The 20524-nt window shown below is 52.4% G+C and overlaps 3 protein-coding genes across 8 annotated transcripts; 1 reads left to right on the top strand and 2 right to left on the bottom strand.

Moving 5' to 3' along the window:
- Nucleotides 1-2918: 2918 nt before the first annotated feature.
- Nucleotides 2919-6757, bottom strand: RPUSD2 (RNA pseudouridine synthase domain containing 2). Its single transcript, XM_064453123.1, has 3 exons — nucleotides 6238-6757; nucleotides 5434-5730; nucleotides 2919-4721 (listed from the first exon to the last, which is right to left on the bottom strand). The coding sequence occupies exons 1-3, from the start codon at nucleotides 6640-6642 to the stop codon at nucleotides 3939-3941; spliced, it is 1485 nt and encodes a 494-aa protein (XP_064309193.1). The 5' UTR covers nucleotides 6643-6757; the 3' UTR covers nucleotides 2919-3938.
- Nucleotides 6758-7506: 749 nt separating this feature from the next.
- Nucleotides 7507-13722, bottom strand: LOC104050707 (protein-L-isoaspartate(D-aspartate) O-methyltransferase). 3 transcript variants are annotated; one of them, XM_064453124.1, is made up of 9 exons: nucleotides 13597-13722; nucleotides 12335-12470; nucleotides 11365-11469; nucleotides 10813-10844; nucleotides 10203-10307; nucleotides 9408-9528; nucleotides 8685-8770; nucleotides 8301-8470; nucleotides 7507-7963 (listed from the first exon to the last, which is right to left on the bottom strand). In XM_064453124.1, the coding sequence occupies exons 2-9, from the start codon at nucleotides 12447-12449 to the stop codon at nucleotides 7951-7953; spliced, it is 747 nt and encodes a 248-aa protein (XP_064309194.1). In that variant the 5' UTR covers nucleotides 12450-12470; nucleotides 13597-13722; the 3' UTR covers nucleotides 7507-7950. The 3 variants fall into 3 exon arrangements, with proteins under 3 accessions (XP_064309194.1, XP_064309196.1, XP_064309195.1); XM_064453126.1 differs by lacking the exon at nucleotides 13597-13722 and adding an exon at nucleotides 13572-13590; XM_064453125.1 differs by lacking the exon at nucleotides 13597-13722 and adding an exon at nucleotides 13470-13556.
- Nucleotides 13172-19946, top strand: CCDC32 (coiled-coil domain containing 32). Of its 4 annotated transcripts, none has more exons than XM_064453130.1 (4): nucleotides 13172-13224; nucleotides 14197-14446; nucleotides 16624-16780; nucleotides 18645-19946. In XM_064453130.1, the coding sequence occupies exons 2-4, from the start codon at nucleotides 14206-14208 to the stop codon at nucleotides 18781-18783; spliced, it is 537 nt and encodes a 178-aa protein (XP_064309200.1). In that variant the 5' UTR covers nucleotides 13172-13224; nucleotides 14197-14205; the 3' UTR covers nucleotides 18784-19946. The 4 variants fall into 4 exon arrangements, with proteins under 4 accessions (XP_064309200.1, XP_064309199.1, XP_064309197.1 ...); XM_064453129.1 differs by lacking the exon at nucleotides 13172-13224 and adding an exon at nucleotides 13717-13847; XM_064453127.1 differs by lacking the exon at nucleotides 13172-13224 and adding an exon at nucleotides 13756-13887.
- Nucleotides 19947-20524: the final 578 nt, after the last annotated feature.

Raw genomic sequence — 20524 nt, 5'->3', positions numbered from 1 at the left:
CCCCACCTCAGGGGACCGAGGCCTCGCTGCCGCTGGCTCACGGACCCCATTCTGCATCCGTTGGTGGTTTTAAACTAAAGAGGGGTAGATTTAGGGTGGATACAAGGAATAAATGTTTTACGCTGAGGGTGGTGAAACCCTGGCCCAGGATGCCCCATCCCTGGGAACATCCAAGCCCAGGCTGGACGGGGCTCTGAGCGACCTGGTCTAGTTGCAGATGTCCCTGCTCACGGCAGGGGGCTGGACTAGAGACCACTAAAGCTCCCTTCCAGCCCAACCCATTCTCTGATACTTTAACCATTCTGGAAAGAAGGGGAAGCGAAGCTGCCGTCCCAGGGCTGCCACGGTGGCAGGACAGTATCCCTGGGGGTTTAGGTGTCACAGCCCCAGGTGTCTGGGGTCCTCGTGGGCTGGCAGAGCTGCCAGAGGCCACCTTCCCGCTCTCCTCCCCTGAAAGCGGCCGTGCGCTGGAGCCGCAAGCCGTGATGCTGCTGGGAACAAACCGCCTCAGCATCTCTTCCTGCAACCCCGATGCGTCGTACTGGGGCTGGCCTGGCCCTTAGCAGGAGCTTTGGGTAAATGTTTGCAAGATCAGGGGTTGAGGGAGGTCCAGCCAAAGCGATCCTGCTGCCTCACTGGAAATTACATCAAGGTTTGCTTCAGAGAAGTGATTATTGCCCAGGGCTTTGCTTTTTGTGAAGCTATGACTAGTTAAAAAGCATAAATGATTGAAGAGCTAGAGGAAAGCCTTTCCTCTCTGCCCAGTTCATCAATGGCTAACTTTTTTGAAGTCTGGAAGCAGAAGCTAACAAAAGGCAGAGCTCCCAGGAGACTGCCCTGCTCTGGGTTAAACACGTTGTGGCACAGGGGAAGGGGCCTCTCACACCTCAGTTGCTGGAGGAGCTCTGTGAGCCCTCCGGGCGTAGCCAGCCGCAGGTTTAACTACACTTAAATCCCTGTGGAAATCAAATTATACTAAACCTTGTGCAGCAAACGGCCAGGTCGTGACTCTGGAGCCTCACAAATGGCACCCCTAACCGGCCAGCTAAAACACGGCTGGAAAAGTGTGATGGTGTGGAAGACGGGGGTCTTGGTGGTGGTATTAATTCTGAGTCAGTCCTACACAACCTCAGGGAAGTTCCCACCGGGAGGGTTTATTTGGATAGACAAGTGCTTTAGCTGCTGGCGAGATACACATTCTCCAGGTCCTTTGCTGTAGCATAAAAAGATGTATCAAAATTAAACTGTAGTAGAGAAAGGACTCCTTTTCAGCACCTACACTTTGTACAGGTAACTTTATGCTCACGGTATTTACCTCATCTTAGACGGGAACGTATCACAAGACATCTCCAGCAGTAACGCTGTCCCTATTAGCAAAAGGGCCAACGCCAACTTCTGCTCCTTTACAGCACGTAGCACCAGCTCTGAACCGAAATGGAATACGATGCAATGGGTGGTAGGCTCCTCGTGAGATCAACCTCAAGCTGTCATTGTTCAAAGTGTCTTGAAAACCAAAGCCCTGGGGTTTCATTGACCAGCAAGGAGTGATAATGGAGAGATGCTCACTGCTGTCATTAGGCACAGCCAGAAAAAGCAAAAGCCACAGCCCCGAGCTCCAGTTCCACATCAGGCCTTTCAGCCATCCAGTCTCCTTCCACTGGCACAAGTCAGTAAAATCCCTTTCAGATGCTTATTTCTTACGTAGGGGGGACCCCAACCAACCCAAACCCCAGACAATGTAACCTGAAAGTCTAATTTAAAACTGGTGCCCCTACATCTACCGCCTTTCCCTTGTATCTAAAGCTAGTAACAGCTGCAGCCGCCCTTACTGACATGCTGAAGATGCCCAAATTTCACCTGGAGTTAATGAAATATATATTTCAGTGTGTGGAGAATCAGGCCAACGCTAGTTTTTGGCATCATCTCTCAAACACAGGGGACCTACTATCTCCTTTGTTTAACAAGCTAAGTACTAGACCCGGCCTTAATACACGATGGCAGGAAAAAACCTAAACCCCAGTCTGTGGTTCAATTAGAACCACGAGAGCCCCTTGGCAGGATGTGGAGGAGCAAAGCTCAAGCCTGAGTGAACTTTCACGGAAACATCCAACACATCAGATGGGTGCTCCAGAGGAGGAAGAAAGCACTTGGCTACTCTGAGCTACTGGAAGCAGCAAGCGCTGTTTATTCTGTCTTGGTAGGCAAGCCCTGACCCCGGTAACATCAACAGGCGACTCGGAGCCTCGCAAGGAGGAAGGCAGTCATTCCTACGGGCCTGGCCAGCCTTTGGTGCCCAGCAGCCCGCTCACAGACGCCCGTGAAGCAGGGAGTTCTCCAGGAACCTGTGTGAAATGGTCAAACCGGCAATAAAAGATCCGTGTGAAAACCACGTCTTGGGGGGCTGAGAACAGCTCAAGTTCTCTAAAGCACAGCATGACAAGGAGAGATCACCTGAGACCGGACCGCGCTCCAGCAAGGCTGTTGCCACACTTGCTGAATAGCGTCAGCTCCTCTGGATTCCTTTCTTCACCTTTAAAAAAGGCTTCTTTAATATTTTAGAAGTGTAGAACGCTACGCATGCGCCCTGGGTAGGAACGGGCGTGGAGAAACACGGATATGGAGCAACAGGGCTGGAGACCACCGTCTGCCAACAGTCCTGAAACAACACGGCTCTTCCCAGGTAAACGTCTGGAGTGTCCGGAGCTGGCGCTGGAGCTGGTCAGTGCCACGGTGACACGGACGGAAAAGAGAAAACAAACAAAGAGAGAGATAAAAGAGAACCTGAGACCGCAGAATTATTGTTAACTACCCTCCCAGAGGCCAAGAAGCAACCCTATAAACACTGATGAAAATAAGAACTACAGTGATATTTATCATCCTGGAAACGTATTAATATAAAAATGCATTACAAAGTCATCTGGTTTGTAAAACAGCTTTTGTTTTTCTTTAAAGCCGATTGTCACATTGAAGCAGTATTAAAAACAATTCCACACCAATCACAAACAACCCACCTACGGTATGGTTTAAAAAAACTAATTAAAAAACTAGAAGTTAGCAGACTGACCTCTGCGTTGGACTTTTGCTGAGGTATGAAGATGCTTTTGGTGAGGTGTAAGGGACAGAGAAGGACAGGATCTCAGCAGAGAAGCCAGATGTTTTTGAGGAGGCCAGAGATAAGCCACAGGGCAGGTCGCAAAGCAGAACGGCAAAATCTACTGAATCAGTCCCTTATGAATTTCATAAAGAGAAAATCTGGGGACTAGCACCTCCAGAGATAGGCCCAATACAGAGAGATCCATCCCTAGAGTTACTAACTTTAAATTAAGCCATTAACTGAACCAATTCTGAAAGAGGAATTTCAAAGCCAAGCCCACCTTGCTGACACACCGACAGCACAAACGGGATCAGCTTCCCAGGGCTCTGATTCTGCCTTACGGCACATTCCGTGATGACTTTTCGGTTTTAAAAATCAGTCTGACAATGAAACACTGTAAAACCAGCTTTTTGTACGACAGGACATCCAGCGTATCGAACAACATTCCAGCAGCTCCTATTGCAAGACACAGGAACCCAGCAGCCCGGCAGAAAAGTCAGTTCCTGACTTTTAAGCGCACGCACTGAATTAGCTGTGCCGAACATCGCCAGCAGACCCAGAATGAGGTTGAGGTGAAAGGCAAGGCTGCCCGTGCCAAGCGACGTTTGCGGCCCTCAAGTGCTCGTCCACTGAAGGGCAACAGGAATCTAGCGTTGTCTCCCTGCTCCTCTTTCACCGTGCCCGCCGGCAGCCGGGACAGCTCTCCAGCCCCAGCAACCCTCCCCACCCCATCTCAAGTCACGGGCAGCTTGTTCACCTCAACCGCGTTGAAAAAAGTAGAACCCGAGGTCTTTACGAGACGCTTTGCCGGCCAGCCACGCCCGCAGGTGTCAGAAGTCCTCGGTCATTCCTCCCACTCTTCCGCTGCCCACTCGGGCATCTTGGAGCAATACTCGAACTCCGCTCCCTTGTAGCGCAAGGCATGTAGGTACATCACCAGCTCCTCGGGAGACGGGTCCCGCCTTGTCGTTTTACACTCCACGCACAAAGGGTCCTTCTCTTCTGAACTCTTCCCTCCCGTTTGCCCGTCCCGATTCTCCCAGGAACCGAGCTCTTTGTTGTTTTCAAGCTTCTCCTGGTTGCTACCAGAGTCCAGCGGACAAGCTGCTGCGCCGTTTCTCTCAGGATCCTTAGCGTCCTCGGCAGGGCAAGCGCTCTCATTGACAGGACCAGCCTTTGTGCAGCCACCTGCATTACCACAGTCTTGATTTTCAGCACTGGCGTTCAAATCCTCCTCTGAAATACCCAAGATATCCAGGCTCTGTTTGGAACGATGCTCCTCTACCAGCGCCTTCAGGAGTTCTTCATCCGTTTTATCGACCTTGCCGCCTTTCCCCCTGTCGGGGCCCCAGGCTTCCATGTTATAGATGGGGTCGTTGACAATAGGATGCCCCAAATACTGCAAATGGACCCGGATCTGGTGCGTGCGGCCAGTACGCGGAAGACACTTGACTACGCTGGTCTTGCCGTTGTAACTGAGCCTCTGGAAGACGGTTTTGCAGACCTTCCCTTTGGGGTCCACGCGGCACACTCCCACTTTGTAAGAAACGACCAGTATGGGCTCTTCGCAGACCACTTCGTGTTCTGGAAACTCCCCCACCACACGACAGACGTACTCCTTTTCCAGCTATGGGGAGACAAGAGTAACTCTCAGAAAACAGAACCGAAAACTGCCTCTGTCCTGATTACACCCGAGTCCCGTCCCAGCTGCTCCTCTCTTTCTCTTCACTGAAATACATTTGTAGGCAACACAGTGCCTGAATTTTGTCACAACCGAACAGGAAAGGAAAACAGAAAAATCAGCTATTTAAAGCCAAATTTCTCTCACACTTTCCCCAACTAGTCGGAGCATCAAGAACACAAGGGCCTGGCTTATTTTCCTCACAGGAAATTCAAGAGCCATCTCTCAGCGACCTTCCGTTTACAGCCCTGAAGCAAATCCTGGAAGCCGGTACCCACCCTACAGCTACAGTTGTGTTTGGGTCAAGAGCCACTGCAAAAATGAGGAAAAACTTCTAAAACTTTTAAAACTGAAAAAGTACTAGGTGACTGACACATTTCCACTTACTACTAATACCGCGCTCTGTTTTGCACAATCGCAGTCGGTTTGCACAGTCCCTCAGGGAAGGAGATCCCTTTCAAACTAATATCACCAAAATCAATTAAATTTTTAGTCAGTCTTCTCCTGACACCCCTCACGCTTAACGCATTGAGAAGAGCAAGATGACCACAAGCTGGGACTTGCATAGACCAAAAGTTTGGCTGACTTTAGACCTCATCTGCTTGAAGAGAATACCGTGTAAGAGACTCCCAGAACTACGGCAGCCCTCCGCTCTCACCTGTCTCTCCCGAACCTGCTCATCAATCCTCTTGGATACCTCTGCGGTCTTGGCAAACATGAGCACTCCCGAGGTCATGCGATCGAGTCGGTGAATGGTGTGCAACTCCTTCAGATCGTGCTCTTTGCCTAGGATGAAGATGACTGTGTTGTGACGAAACCTGCCGCAGGGATGTACTGGCAAGGAGGAGGGTTTGTCCACAACCACCACCTCGTCGTTCTCCACCAAGATCTGGACAGGCTGGGCAGTGACTGGCGGCTCATGGCGATGCACCGTATTCCTGAGAAAATCATTATTCTGCAAGACAGGCAGACAATTAGCGCGATTCCAGCCTGCACAACCACCCCGTTTGGCCGCACACGGCAGGTGCTTGATGTTGGGGGGTTGGAAGCCATAGATCATTAAGGTTGGAAAAGACCTCTAGGATCATCAAGCCCAACCGCCAACCCAATGACTGAAACGAAAGCCCCTTTGTCCTGGAACCCAGGATTTTGCACAACAACCCTGCCTGTTGACATCTAAATTCAATGACATGTCTGAAGCGGTATCTCCGTGCCTCGCGCGCTCTCGGGGGGCTGGTTCGGAAGCTGCGGGGCACGCCAGCTCTGCGCAGGGCTGCGGGATCCACGTACTCCTGACCCCACTGGGGCAAGGATTCCCCGGGAGACCCGATTCCCCTCAAAGCGCGCAGACGCCCGCACCACCGCGGGGCGATCCCCGGGGCGATGCCCATCACACGCACCGCGGGAGATGCGGTCTCCCACGCCACGCTCAGCACCGGGACGCCCCCCCCGGGGAGCCCACCTTGAGCACGATGTCCAGGTCGCGCACGGGCTCCTCGTTGAGGCGGAGGCGGCCGGCGCGGGCGGCGGCCCGGTAGTAGGCGAGGGGCTGGGCGCGGAACTCGGTGCTGAAGACGTGGAGGAGGCTGCGGCCCACCCAGCGGCCCTTGCAGTAGGTGCGGAAATCGAAGTAGTAGGGCCGCACCTTGCGCAGCCCTCCCTCGAAGTAGTAGGAGGTCTCGGCGAAGTGCTCCGCGCCGAAGCTCACCCCCGCGCTCAGCTTCCGCGGCGGCGGCACGTAGCGCTCCCCGGCCGCCAGCCGCCGCTTCTTGGGGGCCGGCGCCGCTTCCTCCCTGCCGCCGGGGCCCGGCGGCTCCTGCTCCTCCCCGCCGCCGCCGCCGCTCGGGCCGGGGCCCGGCTCCGCCATGCCGCCGGGGCGGGGAAGGAGCGGGCGCGGCGGGCGGGCCCCGCTCCGCGCCCCCCCGCACAGCCGCGCTCCCCGCAGCAGCCCGCCGGCGCGCCGCGCGGCGCACGGCGTGACGCACGGACCGAGGGCCAATCGCCGCGAAGCCACGCCCCCCCAGCACTCGCGCGGCGGGCGCCTCTCCCCTTCCCGCTCCGCCGTCGCCTCAGGTGAGGCGGCGGCAGAGCCGAGCGGGAACGGCACCGGCTGCCCTCCCTCATCGCCGCTCAGGATCACGCAACCGTTAAGGATGGAACAGACCTCTCGGATCAAGTCCAGCCACCAGCCCAACACCCCCAGGCCTCCTAAACCATGGCCCCAAGTGCCACGTCTGCGCAGTGTTTGAACCCCCCCGGGGACGGTGCCTCCCCCACCTCCCTGGGCAGCCTGTGCCAGGGCCTGACCGCTCTGGCAGGGAAGGCATTTCCCTCATCTCCAACCTAAACCTCCCCTGACGCAGCTTGAGGCCGTTCCCTCTCGTCCTGTCACTGGTGACTTGGGAGCAGAGACCAGCCCCCCCCTCACTCCAGCCCCTCTCAGGCAGCTGCAGAGAGCGAGAAGGGCTCCCCTCAGCCCCCCCTTCTCCAGGCTAAACCCCCCCAGCCCCCTCAGCTGCTCCCCAGCACTCTTGTTCTCCAAGAAGCCGCCCTTATGGTCCACCGACCGCCCCTAAGCCTCCCAATTTCAGCTGCCCACCCAGCCAAGGGCTGGCAGGCAAAGGACAGGCGCATCAGGGAAAGACCAAGAGACTGGGATTTTTCTTAACCCCAAAATTTGCAGTGTTGCTACCAGAGATTAAATTAGTTGATGCAAGACAGGAAAAGAACATGCTCTCATAATTAAACTTTGACAAATCAGGGTAGATTGCTGCTCTGAAACAGTAATTGCATCTTATTTTCTTCAAGCATTAGGCAGAGTAGTCAATATTAAAGAGTATTTTTAGTGAAGGTTTAGGTATTCCTGTCTGCTTTTGGAATTCTCTGTGAATAGACGTTACCTACAGCTTATCAGAGAGGATAGCTGGAGTTGCCTGGATCCACTCACTGTCTGGAACCAGACGTGGCCTCCGAGAGCCTCCCCGCTCCTGGAGAAACACCCTTCGCTCCATCCCTCTGGAACAAGCTCTGCTAAAGCAGAACTTGCCTTTGTGAGCACGTGCACTGATAAAGCTTCCGTTCAAAAAGCAAAACTGTACAGGCCCTCCACAGTCATAATTCCCATTCATGAGCTTTCTGAGGTGACTTTAGAGATATCCATCCATCCATCCATCTGTCAGAATTCATCCCTGAGGCAAAGGAAACCAACAGTTACTAGTCGTGGCCTCCAGTTCAGTGACAGAATCAACATGGCTACACTGTTTATGGAAGCGCACAGGCTCCAAAAAAAAAAAAAAAAGGAAAAAGGAAAGCTCTGGTCCTCAGTCTGCAAGCCCTATCGAATAGAAAATACATCCTGCTCTCCTGCTGTGCCTTCCCACAGCCAAGCCTCTTTCTTCTCTTTTTTGACAAACAGCTTCTGCTAGGAATCCAGGACTCTGTCAGTAAAGCCAGCAGCCAGGGAGATCAAGCTCACAGGGACAGCTGTGAGGAAGAAACATTCCTCAAGGGAGAGCAAATTTTTACCGAGGCCACTGCTTTTCCTTATCTGTCAGAGGAACATAGATCACGCCCATCAGTTGCGTTTCGACGATCTGCCCGTCGCTGGTTTTGTCGTACTGCATCAGAACTTGGTTTGCGCCTTCGGGACCAACAGGCAATATTAACCGACCTCCTGGCTTCAGTTCATTCAGCAACTGGCAAGCAGAGAAATCAGAATCAGCCAAAAAAAGAGACAACAGAGATAAGCCACGCTGTGAAGGTCACAACACCTTGAAAAGCAGAAGCTTGCCGGCTCCATGTAAAACAGACAGAAGCAGCAGCTTCCAGTGGTTCCCTAATCATTATTTTTTTCACAGCCACTGACGCAGGCAGCCCACAGCAACGGACACCCAGCACGATCACTCTTACCTCCTTTGGTACAGTTGCCGCTGCCGCTCCAACGTGAATGGCATCATAAGGAGCCTCCTCGGGGTATCCCTGCCTGCCGTCTCCAACTACAGGAGGAAAAAGGCAGAAAAGACTTTCATTCTGATAACAACTCCACGCAAAAATAATTCTCCCTATATCCTTTCAACTGCAGTCTAGATGGTGAAAACTTCGTAGCAACATTGCGATGGGAACTTTAATTTTGTTGGTTTACTTTTTAAAAAGGGGGAGAGATTTCTGCACCCGAGCCATGCTAGAAGAGGGAACAAAGAAGGAAGAATTCAAAGCCAGGAGGGCCTTTCAATAATACTGTGCATTTGTGCAGACTCGAGATTCCAGATACAGGAAGAGCCGACTTAAGTGATTCTCCCCAAAACCACAACAGTGTGCACAGACCCTTCCAAATAAACTAAAACCCAGATGTGGCAGGACCACTCTCCTTTGAGGAGCATCTTTTACTGAATTAAGACAGTTACTGCACACTTGCAAGTAAGGCGTACGATAAGGCTGCCTGTAACATTAACTACTACTTGTTTATACCGTAGCGTGCGGGTCAGCGTGGCACGGTGCTTACTTAGCCAGTGGTTTCTGGCAACACCGTGGCAAGCATTGACACGAACTGGAACTGCTTTGAGCAGAGCTCTGCAGCAGCCAGACCTAATGCTGCATGGGAGAGAACAAGCGTCAGGATCCCAGAGAGCTCACCCACAAGCTTTACACGGCCGGAGCTGAGCAAAGTTGGATCATCTTCTTGGACGTTTCTGATGGATTCGTGTACCAGCTCTTTGATGTGCTCTACACCCACAGCCTTCCCTGTTGGGCCCATCTAAAAAGAAACCGGCAGACAAACACCTCTATAACTCCTATAATTTAGAGGGGTGTATTTTATAGGGCAAGTTACTGTGGGGATTGGAGAATTTGCAGGAGGAAACTTAAGAGCAGAGTTTCTGAACAGGAGGTGCAACTACTCTGCCCCCTTGGTTTTAAGGCTGAGTAGTCCCAGTCACACTGGCTTCTCGAGGGATGCACAGACACTGCCTACAGGGACTCCCAGGAATCCTGCATTTCCAAAGAAATAATTTTGTGGCAGAATTAGCGGCTTCCAAGGCAGGGCCAGTTCTTGACTAACTAACCTCCCAGGAAGAGTAACTTGACCAGCTTTCTCACACTTCACAGAAAATACTTTTAGTTTAGAAAACAAAGAAACAGCCTGTGACTACTTAAGGAGCAAAGCAAAAAGAACCTGCGGTGGACTTGCAGAGTAGATTCGCACGCTCATCTCCACCTAAACTGGGTTAACATACAGAACATCGCACGGCTGATACAGCATCCATTTGCATTCCAAAAATTTACTGTATTTCTTTTTCCTACCAGCGGGCCTGGGAAGAGTTTAGCCCTTCCCCCACTGCCTTCTCTCCCCGCAAGCAGCACGTGCCAGCTGCGGCAAGCTACGGGTCCTGACGCACTGCGCTAGCTAGAACTGGAGTCCCGTGAGCTTACCATCCTGGCAAAGCAAGCCGTAAGGTATCCACTTCCAGATCCAACATCCAGCGCTTTTGCACCTTCCACAAGCTGATCCTTTAGCAACTCCAGTGCGTGGGCATGCTGTGTTGGACCACAAGGACAAGGAGGTGTGAAACATCCCACTTTAGCGTCCTCTCCTAAAACTTTGTCTTGTTCTAAGCATTATCTGCTCCCATTTAAACACAGCACACCCGGCGTTCTGTCTGACACATTCAGAGGGCAATTCAAGTGTTTGGTCTGGAAGATCTTTTCACAGAACAGCATTTAGGAAGAGGCTCATTAATAAGATGTGAAGCAGCAGGAAAAAAGGTCTCATGCGAGAACCAGACAACATGAACGGTTAGCCTCAGTCGCACAGAAGTCCTATTAAAGCAACTCAAAGGGCTGCAAACTCTTTGAGGCTAAATGGGGCAAACTATTATTGTTAAGAAGAGAAAAGCTTCACGTACACAGTGCCTAAAGAAACAAGCATGATAATCATGCCCATGGGATGTTTCACCTTTCTACTTTAGTAGTTAAGAAAAAAATAGAAATAAAAACCAGCAATTTCCTCTGTTTCCATTAAAAGTGAAGAGTTTCACCTTACCATATGCGGCGCACTGATTGTAGCCTTGTATCCTAAAAGGAAACGAGTGACAGAAGTCATGCAATAAGGAAATCACAATTAAAATCACCAGTGTGAACAGTTCTTTATTCTCCCCCACTTTCCCCTAAAAATAGGAAAACACTCTTCTCCTCTGTGGCACTAAAGCACTTCATTGACTGAAGATCTCCTCCCGTGGGGTTAGGAACGAGCTCCCGGGGGCCATGCGGTGCTGCGGTTCCCGCGCTGCTCATCCCAGCTCCCAGCTCACCCACCAAACCCCTCCGCAGCCCGCTTCACTCCCCAAGCAGGACTCGGAGCGATCAAGGAACACGTTGAACACCGAAGAGCTGTATTGTTCTTTCCTCTGGATCCCAGAACTAAAATATGGATGGGGTTTGCTCTACTTGACCTACTGTAAAACTCAGCCCCTGTTCTGGGGCGAGAGCGGAGAACTCGGACCTGCCGAGCCGTCCCGCGCCCCCTTGCCAGCGTGGTGAGCGCCGTCGTCGTGGGCACCGCAGGAGCGGTGATGCCTTGCCTGATGTGACTCACCGATAGACTGAGGAGAATCCATGTACGGGAAATATTTGATGTAGTGACCTCTGTCAGTAGCCAGCAGCACGTCAAAGACTCGCTGGGATTTAATTATCCCTTTTTCTGGGAGAAAGAGGAAAACAGAGACAGAAAGGGCTTAGATCCTCAGTACTGTAGCAAGAAGAGATGGGAAGGGAGGGTTCTGTTCAGGGAGTTAGTGGAAATGGGAGAATTCAGCCCTAATAAGTGATCCGAGAAGGGACAGAAAACAAAACCGCAGATGGAAGTACATCCTATTCAGTCTCTGCCACATCAAACAAAATCAGGTCACGGTCCCAACTGCTGGCCCAGCCTCTTTCAGAGGACGGGGACTTACACCTGCAGCATTTCTGGGGCCAGCCAACGTCCCGAAAGACAAATAGAGTCATGCTTTCACTCCTGAAAGCCGAGACTCCGGTTCGGGTTTCAGGACTGGCACAGTGAGTAAACTAAAGCTAAGAGCGATGACTGCAGAAGCGGTCAACATCCCTTCACACCTCACCTCTGCGGGAACCCTTATGGGGGAAAAAATCAGCTTTAGCAGTGGGGGAAGCTCAAAGATATTTTTAAGTGCGCTCCACCCTGCAAATTGGTGTGGCCAGCCATACCCACACAGCTGTATTTGCAACAGTGGTGCAGCTTTATAAAAGGTGTCATGCACTTATCACTCCAGAGCAGTGGAAGGCAGGCTGTGGATAGTCTTTCCTGCTGCTTCTGGCACAGCAACTTGTTTCCAATTATAAATAGAACAAGTTCAGGCTGGGACAAACACTGAAATTCAGGCAATATTAACGCCAACATTTCAGAGCAAGCAGCATTGCGACACATCACTGATACATCATACATATATAATATATATAGTGTTAGATATCTGTACTCTGAAGTGCCAGCGGGTTCCATTGGCAGCGTTAGGACGTGCTCTGCGCAGGGAGCCCGCCCCGGTACTCACTGTAGAGGTTGTTGACCAGCTCAGGGTGTGTTTTTCCACTTGAGGTCCAGGCCATCGTTCTGGCGAAGAGCAGGCCCATGAGTGCAAGCACGGCACAGGGCGGCAGGCAGCTCATCCCACGGAGACGGGCGGCGGCCTGCCGAGAGAGGGAATTCAAAACCCTACTTGATGGGCGCCCCAAAACTTCACCTCTCCTCGCTGTAACATCATCTTGCACTTGCTGTGCTACTCAAAATACAATGGTTTGCAGGTTATGTAGGTTGGCCGTGAAGAATCACAGAAGGCAGGGGTTGGAAGGGCCCTCTGGAGCTCACCCCGTCCCACCCCCTGCGTGAGCAGGCACCCCCAGAGCAGGGGCACAGGGCCGCGTCCAGGTGGGGTGTGAATGTCTCCAGGGAAGGGACCCCACAGCCTCTCTGGGCAGCCTGTGCCCCTGCTCTGGCACCCGCACAGGGAAGGGGTTTGTCCTCATGTTCAGGCGGAACCTCCCGTGTTCCAGCTTGTGCTCGTGGCCCCTTGGCCTGGCGTTGGGCACCGCTGAAAAGAGCCCGGCCCCATCCCCCTGACACCCGCCCTTCAGATATTTATAGGCACTGATGAGATCCCCCCTCAGCCTTCTCTTCTCCAGGCTGAACAAGCCCAGGTCTCTCAGCCTTTCCTCCTAAGGGAGATGCTCCAGCCCCTGATCATCTCGGTAGCTCTGCGCTGGACTCCCTCCAGCAGTTCCCTGTCCTTGAACTGGGGGGCCCAGAACTGGCCGCAGCCCTGCAGGTGTGGCCTCCCTAGGGCGGAGCAGAGGGGAGGAGAACCTCCCCCGCCCTGCTGGCCGCACTTCTTCCCATGCGCCCCAGGACGCCGTTAGCTCCGCTGCCGTCCCGCAGCGCCCCGCCGTTAGAAGGACACACCGCACCTCGGGCAGCGGCCTCGGACCGGGTCCTCAGAGACCCAGCGCCGGGGCCGGGCGGGAGCGGAGCCCCTCACCGCCGGGAGTGGCCCGACGGGGCCGGGCGGCTGCCGGGAGGGGAGGAGGCCCGCGCCCCGGCGGAGGGCACTGGGGCAGAAGGGCGGCGCCTCCTCAGAAAGGCGGCGGGGCCGGAGCCGGGGCAGGGGCCGCGGGGCCCAGCCGCCGCCTCACCGAGGAAAGCGGAGCCGAGGAGGACAGGCCGCGGGCAGGCCCCAGGCGCCGGGCGGGCCGCCCCCTCCCCACACCAGCCCCCCCCACCCTGGTGACCGGTACCGGCGCCGCGCGCCCCGGCACTCACCGCGCAGCCGCACTAAAGCCCCCCGTTGCCAGGTGTAACGGCTTCCTCGCCTGGTGCGCGCAGGAAAACTTCCGCCCTTCCCCAAGATGGCACCCTAGCGGATTCAGTTTCCTTCGCGCATCCTTATCAGTTACCCGCCCTCCGCCGGGCGGCGGGCTAATAGGCGCTCTCTTGCCGTCGGGGGAGCGCGGCGATTGGCCGGACCCGGACGCCAATCCTCGCGCGGGGAGAAGCCGTTTCCCGTGTTGACGGTGCGGGTGGAGGCGGCGGCGACGACCGAGGCGGTTGCGGGTAGCAGGATCGGGCCCTCCGCGTCCCCGCGGAGCGGCGGTGACAGGGGTTCCCGGGGGAAGGGGCGGCGGGGTAGGCGGGGCCTGGCTCTCTGCGGGGCCCTTCGGGCTCGGAGGGGCTCGCAGGGTCCCCGGGTGTGAACACGACACAGCGGAGCGTGTCATCGCTCCCCGGAGGGAGCCCACCCTTCCCCGGGGGTGGTGGGAGATCCCTAAAACATCTGGCGTGATGCCGCGGGCGGCGGGGGGAGGCCTGGGAGAGAGGGCTGTCCACGCCGCCGCGTCCATCGTTTCATTCCCCCCGCCTCAGGGCTCCACGATGAGAATGATTGAGAGCGTGGACTCTGCGGTGGCCAGGCCCAGCGAAGACCTCTGGGCCGAAATCTGTGCGTGCCTGCCGCGTCCCGAGCAGAAGGACGCTGGCGACGCTTTCACTGACTCCTTCACGGATGCCTGCGCCGGCGGAGGAGGCCAGGGCGGTGGGCCAGATGGCTCTTCCCAAGCAAACCCCAAGCCCTGGGCACCCCTCAATGATTCAGAGGTGTATTTAGCATCCCTAGGTGAGTGTCTGCGAGGCTTCGATGTCTCCGTGTGCTTAGGTGCCCCATGGCAGCTGTGGCTTTACGCGGCCGGGGCGATGGTGCTCACAGCTCTGGTTGGAAAGGCGTCTTGCAGCTGTTTAATAGAGCATCTGACGAATTTCCTGCAAGTGCCTTAGTGGAAATGAGAAGCACCGTCATAGCTTTTTCAGCTATGCCACACAAAGGAACTTTTCATCAAGTACAAACTGAAGAATTTGGGGTTTTCCCCCAAAAAATACGTGGGGTAGGGACGCTGCTGGTTTTTCTCTAAAGAGCACGTAGTCCCACTGTAGTTGACTTGGGGAGGGGATACACATTCTGAACTCGTATAGATCCTGTGTGCTTCTGTCACCAGTGTTGGTCTCACTTTTTTTACGGAGTCTCAGGAGATGATTTCTGGAAAGAGAAAAGTGAAATTTCTTTCTGTGGCCTGTATTCTGGTTGGAGAGAAGGGGGGCAGGTATGGGAGAGAAAGCTCTGATGCCTTCCCAAATCACGCCTGCTGGATTCTGTACTTTAAGATGACAGATCACACAGAGCGTCTTTCCACGATTGCTTCTCTAAATTCCTGCATAATCTATAAAGCCATAAAGTGATTGTGAACAGCATAAACAGCTGATAGAAACACTTAATATGAGGGATGAGAAGGTTGCTAGTACCGGAGCTAACATCCTAGCACAGCCAAGCGGTCTTTAGCTCTAATTTGGAATTTGTCACCCTCTTCTAACTATTTCCTACTCCCTTCAGAGGCCTCACTGTACAACGGCTTTCAACCCCAGGGCAGATGCTCCTGGTGCCTGTTAGGAGGAAGCTTTGGGGTTCCCCTGCTCCATCCTTATGCCTCTTCTTTCCCTCCTGTGGCGTTATTTTTGCTTTGGGTCAGTTTGCAACCTGGCATGCCGTGCCGGCACACACATAGCCGCCTTGGCTGGCGCAGGAGGCTGCGTGCAGAAACAGGCCAGGAGGAGCGGGTGGCAGGAGTGGCTCTGTAAGCTTTTACTTCTGCTAGCACTTCCATCTTGCCTCAGCTGCTGCTTTAGACTACTGTTTCACAGGATGCTAAGTAGAGCTCTTCGTATCAGATCAAGGGTGCAACAAGACATCAGCTGCTCTTCTGGTATTAATTACTGCTGCAGTTCCAACTTGTTCAGAAAATGCCAGCGGATTAATTTGTACAAATAGGCTTCGGACTAGATTTGTGTCTGTTCTCACAGCCAGGATGAAAGTGTAACACCAGCACAAAGTTTCTCTCATACATTCTGGCTGAGTCAACAGAAATATAAACCTGTTCCAGGCTTGTACCTGGCCAGGATTAGCGATTGTGCAACCGTAGCATCAGCCTGCCGGTGTGTTTGGGCAGGTACAGTAATTCACATCTGAATTGCTAGGGCCCGAGACTTTTGGTGACAGCTCAATTCTGCGACACAAGACAACCTCTGAAAAGGTCAAGAGGTGGGCCACGCTGCTGTGGGCTAACCCACTTCAACACATGATATACGCTTTTCAGTAAAAAGCATGATCGCAGGTCACTACCTGACCCAATTTAAGGAGGAAACCATTATAATGGGATTTCGTGACCAGAGGAATTAATGGAATTTGCTTTCTTGTAGCTTTGTGCACTGTAGTTGGATTACCCTGCGACTGGCGAGGAGGCGCTTTTCTTCGTCCCCTGTGGCTGAGAAACTCACAATATCGCATTCTGTTATGAGGCACCCAACTAATAACAGTGCCGCGCTCGCGTTTTTTCCCCTCGGTTTGGGCATTATTTGGATTCACGCTGCAATTAGTGCGATTTGTACTCCACGCCAACACGTGTGGAAGTTGTGGGAACTTCATGGCTGTGAGATCTGAACCCTCCCGTGCGATTTCACGGAGACTGAGCAGTGACCGGGAAAGGCATTAAACTCAAAAATGGGCAGAGCTGACTGACTGCATAAACCGTATTTCCTTCAGAAGCATCACCTAAGCAATATCATCTTGTGCGAGAAATACGCTCACGCAGGCTTGAAATATGGGGGGGAAATTACTTTTAAAATATGTCTTAGTCTTGAAGAGTTAGTTTAACTTTTTTGATATAGAAGCCCAGCTACTTCTTTTCTTCCCTTTCAGAAGAACATAATACAGACAATAACGACCCCTCCGTTGCCTCTTCACAGAGAGAAGACTGATGAGAATTAAAGGCTTGTCTCAAGAGGTGACCTCCAAGGACATGCTGCGCACCCTCTCCCAGGCTAAGAAGGAATGCTGGGACAGGTTCCTGCAGGAGAAGTTTGAGTCTGAGTTTTACATGGAGGGACATGACTCTGATGAGAGGTAATAAGCAAGTCGATGAGAAGCGGCTACCCCTTACCGTGCCAGCAAACAGACTTTATTTCCTTAAAAACTGAAGTAAGGTTTCGTCAGGACTTGCGATAGGGCATTATGGCCAAAGTGGCGTCTCATTGCGACTTGGAGAGGCCGCCACGGGCTTCCTGAAACCATTCGATAACGGCCAGTTGCGTTGTGCTAGAGGGGAGCGCACAGAGCGCGTAGGCTTTGAACTTTCAGCTCTTTTCCGCGTCCCTCAGACCGGGGCGATCCAGCGTGGAAACAACTGGAACCTTCCTGATAATTTTTCCCTCGTCACATTTGGGGTCGGGAAGGAATGGAGTGGAGGAGGGGATGTCTAATGTGTCTCAGATTGGCTTTTTTTTAAGGCTTAAGTTCAGAAGTGAACCCCAGGCCATTCCCTGCATCTCAGAAAAGGCACAGTTAAGCACTGCTTCAGACACAAGTGGGGTTTGAGGTTCTTTACAGGGCTGGTACCAGTCCTGAGATGAGATTTCCTGAGTGGCTCTCCCTTCCGTGCCCCTCTCACAACGCTGCTGCTCTCTCACCCATTACCCTTTTACAGATGATGTGTGAATTAAGATGAGGGTCCTCTTCTTTAGCAAACTCACATTGCCAATCACTTATAATGCTCTCCATATTCCTCCTTTCTGAGCTGACATTTTTCATGATTGCTTCTAGCTGAAAAGAAGATTATTTTTCTCCCTTGAAGAAAATCTACTTAAGCTCGTTTGGGAGTTTAAGTGTGAAAAATAATCCGTGTTTATAAGGAGTTTTTAGATTCTTTCTTTGATCAGTTAACTTCAATGTGATTTATATTTAAAGCCAAGCTTTTGTAGACGTATCTGCTCTTTCTACTGTTTTTAAAGGCTGGGACGTTATCTGTGAAAGAATTTTCCTCCCCAGAATGTGACGATGAAGTTAGAGGTCCCTCCCAAATGGTGCCGAAGCATTTGATTCTCACCCACCAACACAAATAAACAAGCCTTAACTTTTAAGCACACAGATAATTTCAAGGACGTTACCGAGTGAGATTCTGCTCTTGTGAAAGAGCAAGAGCGAGTTAATTTTGTTGTGGTGGTACTGAATGACTTGGATCACGCGCCTAGAAGATGAGCATACACGTGCGCGTGTACATTTAATAATTCTATTAAACTTTTAGGATTGTAGCCAGCATTTAAACAAGGGCAGGGGTAGATCTGTTCTGGTCGGTCCAGTTATTGAGAGACAGGCTGTGAGACAGTAACTGCGCTAGAATATATTTCTAAGCTCCTACAGAACCCACAGCACGGTTGGCATTCTACCGCGTACACATACTGCCTTTTTCTTCTTCAATCTTTTGGTGTTATTTACGGTTATTAACACATTTCTATACGTGCTTCCTGTTTTGGTTTTCTTCCCCTCCCTTCCCCCCTGTATTTCCTAATCTTCATCACAATTAGGTAGTTGTGGGGTTTGTTTGGTTTGTTTTAACTCTAATTTTCTTACTGCCAGCCCAGAAGGCTGGAGAGGGAATTGTAGTCTTTGGCTACAGAGACAGACCAGTACTTCAAGAACATAAAGGTTGACGTACCTGCTCAGGATTCTTTTCATTGAGAAAAATCCGAGCGTAAAACATTTCTAACCATAGTCGAAAAAGCCCAACTACAGCAGAATGTCTTTGTAGAAGGAAGGGTTCTGCTGCTTCTCTGGCACACGGAGCAGTCTCGCGTAGCCCTGACCTGTGGCAATAGGGGACCTGCAGAGGTGAAAGGAATAGACATGGAGCGTCTTCCTGACCCTTTTTTCATGCGTTCCCGTGAGGCTTTGTTGCTCTCTCGTTTCACCTTGTGGCTTTTCTTTCCCTCAGCACGCTGGAGCACCTAAAGCGATGGCTGCAACCTGACAAAGTGGCGATCAGTACCGAGGAGGTGCAGTACCTCATCCCTCCGGAGCCTCAGCCGGAGAAGCAGGAGGCTGAGGAAGAACCTCCAGCTGCAGAGCAGTGAGACGCAGGCCAGCCGTGCCGCAGAGCTGCCTCTTGTCCCAGCCCTGAGGAAGCTGTATCCAGCGGTAGAATTAATGGGGAGGGAAGGGAGGGCAAAAGTGCCCGTTTTCAGTCACTTAAAAACCCAAACCACCCCAACACACAAAAACCCCAGCTCTGGACCTCCAGAGGCAGCCACTGGCACTAGTTACGGACAGGAGCGGAGCGCCCGTGACGCAGCGTATGCTGAACTGAGATCTTTGATCTTCTCCCAGCCTGTAGCAACCTGATCCTTCTGGTCGGAACGGGAATAGTTTGTAATTCATCAGGAGACATATTGAACAAACAAACAAAAGCGGTTGTTCAGACGCATCAGAAAATATAGTGGTCTAGAATAGAACAGATGAAACCACTGAATCAGTTTTTCTTCCCGTTTTGACCCTTTTTAATTACTCGGGTGGGTTTTTTTCTTTCCTGCAAAGCCCGCTGTGGTGTTTCCTGCGCACCGTCACTGTTTGAGCCGGGGCTGGCCCTGAGCCGTGCCTGGAAGAAGACATATTTTTCACCTTAATGAATTTGGGACCCTGAGGGAAGCTATCGTTGCAATCATTAAATTGATGGCATCACTGACACCGTAACTATGTAACGTTCCTCCGTATGTAACGCACCCTCCTACAACAGCCCGCTTTCTTGGCCACACTCCACTATAGCACAGACTGGAGGGGAAGCGCTGTTTTTTCTCTGGTTGATCATTTTGTACCTGTTTTTTGTCTCCTTCAGCCTCTCCAAAAGAGGGTCAAGTGAGATTCTGTATCGGGAAGCCAAGAGCGACAGCCAGGGAGGCCACAAATACCTTGTTCTCATCACAGACTTGCATAGAATTATCCGATTTAAGTGTGTTCTAGTATATAATTGTTTTTCATCCTGTTTAACTCGGCAGAGGGTTGTTTCCCATGACTGATCAAAGACTCTGTAACCGTGTGCTTGTATAAGACCGACGCTTCTCTGCCCGGCGCTTTCTGCCTCGGCGCTGACGCTAAGGGTCGATAGAGGGAAGCAGCGTACATCTTCTGTCAGCTACCGCTACTCAGGGCAGAAACTGTAGGGGTGGTTCTAGTAGTTCCTGCGCGCTGGATTCGTACCGCGTTCGTTATGTACCTGTAGGAAAATACATTTTTAAAAGCAGCTGCTTCGCACGCCTGCCTCGTTTCCCGCCTCTGTGCAATTACCAACGGCGCTATTCTCCCGTTCGCCGAGAGCCGATACGCTGTGGCGCTGCTTCTGCAGTGGCGCGACGCGGTGCCTGTTTGCAGGGCCAGCTTTATCAGCGTCACCACCCAGCCCGGGCTCGCCCCGCGCAGGAGCGTCGCCCTCCTCCTTCTCCATTGCAACAATCGCTTTTTTTTTTTTTTTTTTTAAAAGACTTGAGAAACAGGGTGAATCACCCGTATGTCAACGATACAAGACTTGCGAGTCTCGTGTCTTGCCGGAGGGTGGTTTTTGTCAATGGCCCTTTGAACGGATCTCTAAAAATAAGCCTGTCTTCGTGCACAGGCGTAGCGCGGTAAGTCTCTCTCACCTGCGATGCCAAGCTATAGCAAAGGGGCTTCTGAGTATTTGCCTGAAATGGTGTGTACAGCGGAAGATGCAATTTCTCTGTCTGTACCCAGGCTATTTCATAGCCCATACATTTCCTCCTTGTCATGAGCAGTGGCTGTGGAGATGCTTTATATTATCTTGTCTCTTCCCCCTGAAGCTATCCG

This window comes from Phalacrocorax carbo, chromosome 5, assembly GCF_963921805.1.
Source record: "Phalacrocorax carbo chromosome 5, bPhaCar2.1, whole genome shotgun sequence".
Classification (NCBI taxonomy): domain Eukaryota; kingdom Metazoa; phylum Chordata; class Aves; order Suliformes; family Phalacrocoracidae; genus Phalacrocorax; species Phalacrocorax carbo.
The sequence above is the reverse complement of the archived record's forward strand: the minus strand, read 5'-3'. Positions and strand labels throughout refer to the sequence as shown.